The sequence below is a fragment of the Odocoileus virginianus genome, chromosome 23 (genome assembly GCF_023699985.2).
Source record: "Odocoileus virginianus isolate 20LAN1187 ecotype Illinois chromosome 23, Ovbor_1.2, whole genome shotgun sequence".
NCBI classification, from domain to species: Eukaryota; Metazoa; Chordata; class Mammalia; order Artiodactyla; family Cervidae; genus Odocoileus; species Odocoileus virginianus.
Window position 1 is genome coordinate 45,364,651 of NC_069696.1, and position 12,866 is coordinate 45,377,516.

The 12,866-nt window shown below is 37.1% G+C and overlaps 1 protein-coding gene across 4 annotated transcripts in view; it reads left to right on the forward strand.

The window, feature by feature from the left end:
• Positions 1-12,866, forward strand: part of SLC41A2 (solute carrier family 41 member 2) — a 129,954-nt gene that overhangs the window by 66,313 nt on the left and 50,775 nt on the right. For all 4 annotated transcript variants that reach the window (XM_070454022.1, XM_070454021.1, XM_070454024.1 and 1 more), the window contains exons 5-7: positions 3,663-3,734; positions 8,127-8,271; positions 10,884-11,030. In XM_070454022.1, the coding sequence (XP_070310123.1) occupies positions 3,663-3,734; positions 8,127-8,271; positions 10,884-11,030 (364 nt within the window). The remainder of the gene's footprint in view (positions 1-3,662; positions 3,735-8,126; positions 8,272-10,883; positions 11,031-12,866) is intronic.

A 12,866-nucleotide genomic window follows, 5' to 3' on the forward strand; every position in this document is an offset into this window, starting at 1 on the left:
TGGTCTTTCAGTTATTTTTAGAACTTCATATAAATAGAATCATAATTTTTCTCATTGTTTATTCATATTCTTTTTCATTATGGTTTATTATAGGATATTGAATATAGTTCTCTTATTGTTTATCCATTCTATATGTAATAGTTTGTAACTGTTAATTCCAAACTCCAAATCCACCCCCCCACCCCATACTCCTTTCCCCTCGGCACCCGCAAGTCTGTTCTGGTCTATGAGTCTCTGTTTCATAGATATGTTCATTTGTATTGTATTTTAGATTCAACATATGAGGGATATTATAGTATTTATCTTTCTCTGTATGACTTACTTCACTTAGTATGATCATCTCTAGTTGCATCCATGTTGCTGCAGATGGCATTAGTTTATCCTTTTTCATGGCTGAGTAGTGTTCCGTTAGATCTTCTTCTTTTTTTTTTTTTTTTTGACTTGTTCCCAGTCCGTTAGATCTCCTTTATCCATTCATCTGTCAATAGACATGTATTTAGGTTGTTTCCCTGTCTTGGCTATTGTGGATAGTGCTGCTATAAACATAATGGTGCATGTGTCTTTTCAAATTATAATTTTGCCTGGATATATGCTCAGGAATGGGATTGCTAGATCATATGGTAATTATATTTAGTTTTTTGAGGTCCCTCGGTACTATTCTCCATAGTGACTGTACCAGTATACATTCTCACCAGCAGTGTAAGCGGGCTCCCTTTTCTCCACACCCTCTCCAGCATTGTTATTTGTAATTTTTAGTGATGGCCATTCTGACCTGGGTGAGAGCTCTCACCTCCTGATCTTCTCCTGTGTGCAGTTGCTCAGTCATGTCTTACTCTTTGCAGCTACGTGGACTGTCGCCCACCAGGCCCCTCTGTCTATGGAAGAATACTGGAGTGGGGTGCCATTTGCTACTCCAGAGGATCTTCCCAGCCCGAGGATCGAACTTGTGTCTCGTACATACCCTGTGTTTTCAGGCGGATTCTTTACCACTGTCGCCACCTGGGAAGCCCACCTTTAACTTTAGTTTTCACTGGGATCCCGTTAACAATCTTTGATCTTAGAGGAAGAGTTTAGAAGTCTTTGTTTCGTTTCCAGTCCATTTTACCTACTTAAGAGTTCTGGAATCCCCAGAGTGGGGTTAAGCCGAGGAGGTCATGCTCTTTGGCCTAACTGTTGCCCCAAATAATTGCTAGTCATATATCTCAGGGTAAATATTTCTAGCCCCTTAAATATATATATTTTAAAACTGGGGTAAGTAGAAAAGACTTGTTTGGCTTTTAATATTAGGGGCTAGTGGGAGGGGTCCCTTTTGGCCCATTTAACCTTAGGGTAGTATAGTAAGAGGGTTCCCCAGTGGCTCAGCAGTATAGAATCTACCTGCAATGCAGGAGATGCAGGAAGATGTGGGTTCGATCCCTGGGTTGGGAAGATCCCCTGGGCAGAGCATGGCCACCCACTCCAGTATTCTTGCCTGAAAAGTTCTGTGGACAGAGGAGCCTGGTGGGCTACAGTCCATAGGGTCACCAAGAGTCAGATAGACTGAAGGGACTGAGCACAGCACAGCACAGTGTAGTAATATCAAATCTTGTTTTCATCACATAAATGTCCATTTTATTTCTCCCATTTTATTTATTTATTTTTTATTTCTCCCATTTTAAATAACCATCTAAATATTTCCTCAGTTCAGTTCAGTCGCTCAGTCGTGTCCGACTCTTTGCGACCCCATGAATCGCAGCACACCAGGCCTCCCTGTCCATCACCAACTCCCAGAGTTTATCCAAACTCATGCCCGTCCAGTCGGTGATGCCACCCAACCATCTCATCCTCTGTCGTCCCCTTCTCCTCCTGCCTACAATCCCTCCCAGTATCAGAGTCTTTTCCAATGAGTCAACTCTTCGCATCAGGTGGCCAAAGTATTGGAGTTTCAGCTTCAACATCAGTCCTTCCAATGAACACTCATGACTGATTTCCCTGAGGATGGACTGGTTGGATCTCCTTGCAGTCCAAGGGACTCTCAAGAGTCTTCTCCAGCACCACAGTTCAAAAGCATCAATTTTTCAGCGCTCAGCTTTCTTCACAGTCCAACTCTCACATCCGTACATGACCACTGGAAAGACCATAGCCTTGACTAGACGAACCTTTGTTGGCAAAGTAATGTCTCTGCTTTTTAATATGCTGTGTAGGTTGGTCATAACTTTCTTAACTCCTTTTAAAATTTATAGCTAGACTTTCCTTACAAATTTTTTGTTAACGTTGATTATTCTAATACTCTTGTTAGCATCTGTAAGACCCACTGAGGGGAAGCAAAGAATACAAATGAAGCTTCTCAAACCAGTTTTTCTTATTTGTTTACTTATTTTGTTTTCCTGGACTGTAATGAATGTGTCTCCATTGATCATCAAGGGGTTCTGAAGTCTTGACATCTTGTACTTTTTCATGGAATCATTTTAGATTGTATCCTATACCTGTAGACATCTTTCTAAAACTTATTACAAATAACACGAATTTCTTTATACCTGTTTCTTGAACACTAAACCTGAGATAGGTCCACTGTTTAAACATGGCTTATACTTTACTCACTAGAGCAGAGACCCAGAGCTACAAACACAAGTTTTATGAATAATTCAGACTTCTGGGCTTAGGAAGGAAATAATACAAGTAAAGAGAGCAAGAATAATTATTGTGAAACACTGAGAAATCTTAATATGTGCATTTGCTTGATACTTTGAGACAACAGTCAAGAGTGAAGTTAGAGAACAGAATCTGTTTTCCAGATTGAAACAGGAAATGTTGATGTGGCACTTAACCTGTTGGTTTGAAACCAGTGAGCTAAACTGTAGTTTGTCCATGATTAACTACCCATAAATAATTACCCTTATGTATCTGCTACTTTACCCTTTCATCTGTCTTCAATAACCAACCATATGATAAATAATTGAAACTTGGCTCAGTGAATTTTTAATAATGATTGCTTATTGCTTTCCAAATGACTGCATTAGAAAAACTGTCAGATTTGGATATATGTTTTTTGAATCCTAAGTTGTTGAAAAGTATGATTTAGCTTACAGAGCAATTGAATGTGTGAATAAAATATTAATTTTTGGAGAATATTCTTCCATTTAGTCAACAGATATATACATTTTAATAGAGAGATACATTATCAACATTCATATGTGAACAACATGAGTTTTTTATTGATAATTTTGACTCAATTATGACTCAAATATAAATTATGTAATATGAATTATTTATTTACATCTGGTTATTTGGTCAATGCATAAGTTTCATGATGTTGAATTAAATGCTAGCATCTCAAAATTGTGTAATTATTTATGTTGGGCCTCAGTAGACAAAATTTAACATATTAGGATGACACTTGATGTTAGTTGTAAGATAATGGAGGACAGGTGGACAGTACTAACCAGTCCACTGGTTCTTTTGAGCTAGTAATTAAGTTAAAAACTTTTTTTTCTAAACATCTCAGGCAAGCTGAATGTGAGATGCAAGACTTGTAGTGAATTTAGAATTATAGTTAATGTGCAGTATAAGCTCATCAGATATACTAAAGGGTTGTTTTTGGCTTTAATACTTAATATGCTGTTTTAGCAGAATAGAGGACATGTAGCTTATTCAGTGATACATGAAAATGTTCATTTTAACAGGTAAACATTGGGAAGATGGATTCACCCATTGAAAAGTGGAACCTAATAATTGGCAACTTGGCTTTAAAACAGGTAAGTGATATGTATATGGGTATACACACACATATATTTATGAACAAATGATAGAATAAATGGATAACTTCTGAAAGTTTTCTTTTTCTAGAAACATCATATTTTTCTAAATATGGAAAATGTATAACATACAAAATATAGAGTAAATATAAAAAATATTTTCTCCCATGTGTAATAGAGCCAGAATTTGAGTTACTGCTACTGCTGCTGCTGCTAAGTCGCTTCAGTTGTGTCCGACTCTGTGCGACCCCACAGACGGCAGCCCACCAGGCTCCCCATCCCTGGGATTCTCCAGGCAAGAACACTGGAGTGGGTTGCCATTTCCTTCCCCAGTGCGTGAAAGTGAAAAGTGAAAGTTAAGTCGCTCAGTCGTGTCCGACTCTTAGCGACCCCGTGGACTGCAGCCCACCAGGCTCCTCCGTCCCTGGGATTTTCCAGGCCAGAGTACTGGAGTGGGGTGCCATTGCCTTCTCCAAGAATTTGAGTTAATATGTGTACAAATAAATATGTAGCACTTCATTGCTTAGGTGCTGTTTTTCTTTGACTTTTTTTAAAGTAAATCCTCTAATTAAACTTTGCTCTTTTTTTATGTGATAGGATGTGTAAGCTGAATTTTCCTTAATTTCTTAATATTATCAGTGTTAATAAAATGAGCACATTAAATTGTCAATTATATATAGATTATCTACAGGTCTTTCTAATCTCAGGGAAATAGCTCTTTCTCTCCCACTACCTGCTGCTATCCCCAAGACACAAGACTGCAACCCCCTAGCACCTCCTTAGCAAACCTGAGTTTATGAAGTGCTTACTAATTTAAAAAAATTTTTTTTTATTTGGCTGCACTGTGCTGCATTGTGGGTTCTTAGTTCCCCTGCTAGGGATCAAACCTGTGCCCCCTGCATTGGAAGTACAGAGTTTTAACCACTGGACCATTGGAGAAGTCTGGCTCAACTAATTTTAATGTTAGTTCAACTCAGACATAATGTTGAGAACATGGTTGCGGAAAAGAAATTCCATGTAATGTTCAAAGACAAAGAAATAAAAGCAATTTTGGGATATAGGCTTTTAAAAGGTATCTGTGTTTCTAAGACCACAAAATTAGAAGTAAGAAAGCTTGAAATCTAGTCTCAGCTCTAGCAATCACCAGCTATATAATGCTTGTTAATTTAGCCTTTCTTCTATGTTTCATTTTCCTCTTCATTTCCATAGCATTGCACTAGAGATACCCAAGATCCTTTTCAGCTTGAAACTGTAGGAATCTATGCTGGAGTAATAACCAATATATCCAACAACCAGTAGGCTATTTATAGATTAATATATAAATGAAAATTTGAAAATATATTCTATTTTATTCTTTAAATACCCTAAGAGTTTACTCTTACTAAGTAATGAGTTAGACTATAAATTATTCTAATAATTTTCCACCTCTGCTTTTGTTTTATTTTCTAACGAGGCGCTCATCTTTTTTAAAACATTTTGGTTTATCTCTTTCTGGCTGTGCTGGGTCATCACTGCTGTGTGGGCTTTCTTTATTTACAGCCAGTGGGGGCTCCTCTCCAGTTGCGGTGCACGCGCTTTGATGGGTTCTCTTGCAGAGCACAGCCTCTAGGGGTGCAGACGTCAGTAGTCGTGGCTCATGGGCTTAGTCGCTCATCAGCATGTGGGATCTTCCCAGATCAGGGATGGGGCCCCTGTCCCCTGCATTTGCAGGCAGATTCTTAACCACTGGACCACCAGGGAAGTTCCCATCTCTGCTTTTAACTTTTCCTTTCACTCTTAGTCTCCGCCCTTCCCTTGCCATCCTCTCTTTCCATAACTGTTGGTCAGGATGAGAGCTGGAGATGGCTGGGGTTTCACTGATCCTATCATAATAGTTGCTACAGCCTGAAGTCTGTGTCTTTGTCTCACTCCACCAAGGATGCATGAGAAACGGGGACCCCCACTTGGGCTCATCAGGACCCAGTTGGTATAAGCCAGTGAGGCAGCAACTGGTTGGAGTTCAGTTACCTGTAGACAAAAGCAGAGGGGAGAAGAAAACAAGGCCAGTTTGGGGGTGACAGTAGTTCTGTCTCTGAAGCTTCATCTGCTCCAGCTTGTGCGGCAGTAGACGGCTGGCTGGGGGAGTAGGGTGCGCTGGTTGTGCTCCTCTGACTTGAGGCTGGCTGTGGAGGGGATGGGTGGGGAGGGTTGAGAAGGTCAGAGGCACCTCATGCTGGCATTAGCTGGGGTGCGTGTTCTTCTGACTATTAAATGGGATCCCAAGCGGATGACCATCACAGAATTTCTTCACAGTTGCACACAGTGGCCACCTCAACCTGTCCATAAATTGTCAAATAAAGTAGGTATTTATTTATTTATTTATTGGGAACCCCAGAGTCCCCGGTCTCATTGAAGAGTCATTCCCTCACCAGGACAGATGTATCCTGCGTTCACGTCTATTTAGGCCCATGCCTCCTGTTAAGCTCCCCAGCTACTCCTTAACCTGGAGTTTGCTCTTCTCTTGGGTACAATTGGGTGTTTCCTTTGTAGGCTTACAGAATAGGACTTCTTTATCTCAGCTGTGTGTGTGTTACAATGTCTTCCATAGGCTCCCTACTTCTGTATTTCATTTCCAAGAAACAAAAACTCTGCATTTTATTTCTAAGAAAAACTTTGGAGTCACAGTATTAGAATTTAAATTATTAATTTTACCACTTTTACATATATTATTTACTAACCAGAATCAGACATTACTTTGTCCACAAAGGTCCATCTAGTCAAGGGTATGGTTTTTTCAGTAGTCATGTATGGATGTGAGAGTTGGACTGTAAAGAAAGCTGAGCGCTGAAGAATTGATGCTTTTGAACTGTGGTGTTGGAGAAGATTTTTAAGAGTCCCTTGGACTGCAAGGAGATCCAACCAGTCCATCCTAAAGGAGATCAGTCCTGGGTGTTCATTGGAAGGACTGAGGTTGAAGCTGAAACTCCAGTACTTTGGCCACCTAATGTGAAGAACTGACTCATTGGAAAAGACCCTGATGCTGGGAAAGATTGTAGGCAGGAGGAGAAGGGGACGACAGAGGATGAGATGTTGGATGGCATCACCAACTCAATGGACATGGGTTTGGATAGACTCTGGCAGTTGGTGATGGACAGGGAGGCCTGGTGTGCTGCGATTCATGGAGTCGCAAGGAGTCAGACATGACTGAGTGACTGAACTGAACTGAACTAGGATCAGAATGCTCAAATATCTTAACAGCTGGTACTAGCATAGTGATGATTGCAGCTTGACTGTCAGCACTAAATATGCTGCAGTGAAAGATCTGTGGATGGAGTCCAGGATATCTGGACTTTCTAGCCTGGCATTTCCTTTTTTTTTTTTTTTTTTTTTTAGTTGGAGGCTAATTACTTTATGACAAAATCAGAATACTTGGGTTTTTCACCTAGAGCCCTGGATTTCAGTTTGTGGATTAACTTCAGAGAGTCTTTGAGCACACAGAAATTCTGCTCAAAATTTTTACTGCATTTGTGTTTTCATGGAGAGAAGTATCTATAAAACTTTCACCAGATTGTCAAAGGAGTCCATGACACAAACACAATTAAGAATAAGTGAACTAGAGGTGCCTTTAGGGTTTCTTCTGGTTCTAGCATTCGTCTAATGTGATTCTAAGAGTTCACAGTCAGTGTGACTTTTTTTAGTTGCTTTTTTTTTTTTTCAGGGTTGCTTTGTGTTACCACTGTGGAAAGTACTTTATATCTTCATGTAATTCATTTAAATACAAAAATAACCCTTCTATGTTCAATATTACCATTTTTCAGATTAGGAGCTGAAGTTTTTATAGCTATTTGTGAAGTTATTTTTTAATGTCTGCCTCTCCCGTTGATCAGGAGCTCTGTGAGAGCCGGGAATGAATTTGTTTTGACTGCTGTGTAGCCCAACACCAAGTATATAGTAGATCCTAAATTAATGCTTGTTGAATAATTTACCACAAGATTAAGTGGTATAGCTAGGAATGAAACCCTTATCATTTGATTATAGAATTCAGTCTCCTGCCAATATTGCCTCAAGAGTCAGAGTTAAGCTACATGGATTGGGTACTTTTCAGTCTTAAGGTTGGTATTTTCTTAGATGATCTATGGATTTCACCACCAAAGTCACTTAGGATGCTTGTTAAAAATACATTCCTAAACCCCATTCCATACCTACTGCTACCAGATCAGGGCACTTTGAGAACCCACTAGCTTAGGGAATAGTAAAACTAAAATGTAGTAGCTTCTTCAAAAGGTAAGGCAGCTCAGTTACCATATATAATACTTTCTTTTGGCTCCTTAGATGCCTGTGGACATCAGCAAATAAAAAAATGTGTTTTCTCAATGAATAATTCAGTTGGATTTTATTAAATATTTTTTTAAGGTTCAAGCAACAGTAGTTGGCTTCCTCGCAGCCGTGGCAGCAATTATATTGGGCTGGATTCCAGAGGGAAAATACTATCTTGATCATTCCATACTTTTGTGCTCTAGCAGTGTAGCAACCGCCTTCATTGCATCACTCCTGCAGGGTGAGTAAACTTGTCATTGTCTACTTTGCAATCTCTACTTTCTAATTATTCATTTTCCACGTTAGCCATTTTTACTTAACTGATATTTTTCATTATTTTAAAAAAAAACAGAAAAGTTATCTACAACTTTTCAAATAGTTGATTTCAGATGTATTTATATGTATCACATGTAAACCTTAGCATACAGAGCAAGCTTTCTGAGGTGTTATGTCCTGGCTTTAGGTTCCCTGGTACAGCTCCCAAACAAGACCAGAAAATAACCTAGACATTTTATTTGTCTCTGTAAGTTAAATTAATTGAGAAACTCCTGTCTGGAAATCATGCAGAAGATTTGCCTAGCTTGTCATTTGAGTAACAAGTATTCCAGGAATTCTAGATTTCAAAAGCTGTCCCTCTGTTAAAATTTTTTGAAGTTTCAGATTTCAAAAAAAATTCCTTTACTGTTTCTGTGGCAGTAGAAGTATAACCATATGCCTAACATAGCATATTGTTAGCTATAGAATGTTAAAGAGCCAGAAGGTTTTTTAGTTGGGATACCATTTTTATATTGTTTATTTATATGAACTTCACACTAGAAAGCTAGCTTATTATGGTATCATAATCATAAAGACTTGTTAATTTTTATTTATAATTGTCATCTTCTCATTTTATATCACCAGCAAGGTTAAAAATGGAATATTCTCATATCAGGTGATCTCATATCATGAAGGTAACTTTTGGGGCTAGATTCTGATAATTTGGTGGCTCAGACCATAAAGAGTCTGCCTGCAATGCAGGAGACCTGGGTTCAACCCCTGGGTTGGGAAGATTCCCCTGGAGAAGGAAATGGCAACCCACTCCAGTATTCTTGCTTAGATAATCCTGTGGGTGGAGAAGCCTGGCAGGCTACAGTCCATGGGGTTGTAGAGAGTTGGACACAACTGAGCGACTTCACTTACTTTCTTTTCTAATAATTTAGAGGCTCTTATTAAAATTAAGATCTGACTACAAAAATATTTTCAAGCATTTTGTTTTAGTACTCAAATTATACCAAGGGTAGTATCTTGTCTTTATATAGAATTACTGGAATTGACTGATGTTAATACGGGTAAAGCAGAGTGAAGTTATGCTATTGGAAAATTGATTTCTGGTAAGAAAAAGTGTTAAAGCATTAATACTATTACTTTAGTCTCATTTGCTTCTGTTTTCTCTCTAGTTTCATTTAGAAAGAATTGTTTAAAAAATTTCAGACTAACGACTATCTGTATTGCTTGGAATTTTTAAAACTTTAAAAGTCAGATTTTAAAAATATATGTCTACACTTTTCTTTTGAATAATGTGTGTTCCACTTTTATAGTAACTTGACCTTTATATATGTAGAGCAGATGCTATTGAACCACGTTTTGTAGGTGAGAAAACTGACTTAGGTAAGGTGGCTTGTACAATTTCATCAGCTTATTAACAGAAAAATCAGAATTAAAACCTATTTCTTGTCTCCCAACTCTTTTCACTGGTCCATGATGACAAAATAACTTGTTTTCAGCTGAAAAATTATAGATAGCATTCTGCCATAGGAGAACTTTCCACCTTGATCTTTAAATGTACTAATTTTGAAAAAAAATTTTGTATGATCACATCTTGAATGATTATTATAATATACATTTAAATGTTTTTCCTGCTATGTTTTGTTTTTCTATTTATAATGATATTATGGGAAAGGTAAGTCCATAGGTTGAAAAAGCCTCCAGAATATAAGATCTGAGGCATTGAACCCAGACAAAATGTATACTTTTAATAATTTTGGCCTTACAAGTAGTAGGAAAAACACTGTTACAAGCTGTGTGACCTTAAGCAAGGATTTAATTTATGCTTAGCATGTAAATGAACTAATCTTAAATTTTCTCTGTACTGCATCCTCTTAACATGTTGGCATGAGAAAATCTGTCCAGTATGGTATGGATATGATGTTACCATTTTTCTCCCATTTCTATATTCAAGAATATGAGGATTTAAATGTGTAAGAACCCAGTCACATTTTCATCTTCTGTTGTTGTAAGTTTATAGTCAGAACCTTTGGGCTTAAAGAATATCCTTTACAAAGACTGCTTCTTGTATTCTGACCTCCAATGTTCAAAATTTAATTACTCTTCTCTTCCTAATACTTCAACACTTTTTAATAAAAAACGGGGCAAGCATTTCTGGCTACCACTGTGTAAACAAATGTTGGCCTCCTTTTCAGTTGCTATATGTGTAAATATGGCTCACCTTTCTTTGACATTTTCATACTTTATTTGAGGGTTAAAATAAAATCTTTGCTTTGTACACATGAATACATTACATCCAAGACATGCATGTTACTAAATTGGAAACTTTAATGTTATTTTAGAGTAGCCTTTCAGGTCTCTAAATGCAACACTGAACTTCTCACATCTTTTGTGATCCCTGCTTGGAATTTGTTGAAAGACACTTTACCAAAACATTCAAGTAAAATGTTTTGTTTGCTTTAGTCAGCTTACCTAAGCAGCCTACTGGGAACTGATGTGCTGTTTGTCTAGTGTATGTACTTCAGTATTTAGGGGAATGGATTTTCTTTAAACCATAGCACAAAAAGTAATGAACTTTTTTTTTCCTAGGAATAATAATGGTTGGGGTTATCGTTGGTTCAAAGAAGACTGGTATAAACCCTGATAATGTTGCTACACCCATTGCTGCTAGTTTTGGCGACCTTATAACTCTTGCCATATTAGCTTGGATAAGTCAGGGTTTGTACTCCTGTCTTGGTAAGTTGACCTGAAATTAAATATAATGCATTATTCAGAGTCTCTTTAAATAAATATTGTTGCAGCAATATCATGACTCATGGTGGCCTTCATCTGTGTTGAAACTGTGGTTGAGGCTGATTAGAACAATCACTGCTACTTGCTGGACATCTACTATGTGTTGTGGTTCTCACATACTTCTCTTCATAAAGAATCTTAACACTCTAAAAGATAAGGAGTATCATCTCTGATTTCACATGAGAAAACTGAGGGTCATAGAGGTTATGTGTGTTATCCATTGTTCGTAGGAAGGTTGAATGCAAGTCTGTCATAGTCTTTGAATTCTCTCCTCTGAATATGTAGTGCTGAGGCATCAACCCACAGGATTCTGAAACATGTTGCACTGTTGTCTCAGAGCATAAGGTTATGCTTGAAATTTAGTGATTTTCCCCCATATCAGAAACCAGTGTGGCAATTAATAATAGCGACTGAAAAATCACCATGAAAATTAGCCTGAGTGTGTGGGACTTTGAAGTTATCTTATATATGCAATTCCCGATCATAGTTATTGGGTATTTATAGAATCTGATGAGTTGTTTTAATGCAAATTTATACTCTGGAGCAATTGTCAATGTAAATGTGTATGATTTGTGAACATACATTTAGTGCTAAAAGTTTATTGTAGTTTCATTTTTTAGATGCCAAATTTTTTAAAAAATTAATAGAAAATATAAACCCACAGTAATACAAAAAAAGAGAGAGAGAAGTAGTTTATCAGCCAAGCCAGAAGCAAACATATATTCACTTATCCTCATATTTTCATGGATTCTAGACAGATTTATGGTATACTTTAGAATAAGTCTAAAAGTACATTTGGTTTGAAGAAGTCAGAATCTCAGGTAAATGTTTTTGAACTAAAGAAAGGGCTTTAACCTAACCAAGGCAGTGATTTTCTGCTACTTTTGGAGATATCAAGAGCAGCTTCATTTGGTATACAAAATTACCTTAAATTATTTAATGAGTGATATAAAAAGCAATACTCATTAAGACAATGTATATATTCAAGGAAAATTCTCTTTTAGAAGATAAGATGTGTCTACATGTTGTAAGGTAGAAGACAATAACTGATCAAGGATCCAAATATAATAATAATGTTCCCATAATAAATAAAGGTATAGTATTTGCACACTTGAGCACTCAGATTACTGTGAAATAATTTGTAACACGTTTCTCAGCTGCCTGCTAAACACCAGGGTGTCTCCTCAGTTAAAGCCATTGAAGAATGTTACTATAAATATGAAAGTTGTTATAATGAGACAGACTAAATATTATGATATTTCATATGATAAATCAGCTTTTGAGGAAAATCTCACTTTTTAAATCTATTTCTAAAAATTATGTAAGTGGTAAACTCTCCTTACAAAAGACTTAATCAAAATGTGTTATTCTCTAAAAATTTTAATATTTTGAGTGTTATAGATGATACAATAGTGTTTAAGTCAGGAAATCAAAAGTGAAATACAATGATAATAATGTAGATCATAATTTTGAAAAATAGTTTTATTATCAAATATTGCTTAGACTTTTCTAGGCCTGTGTTCTGAAAGTTGCCGCATCATAATTCAAGATGAATTCATTAAAACAGAATCTTTTATATTTCATCAGTATCATTTTGTTTCCTCAAAATGCTATTGTTTTAAGGGTCTGCTGATTGATTTCACACTTAATTTGAAGGTGTTCTGAAGTCTCTGTTTGCATTATGAGCACTAGGGGGCCGCATAGCACCAGCAGTTGGAATCCTAGTACTGAGGGTGTTCTGAACAGAGGTTAGAAATGGGCACAGTGGGGACACGCACA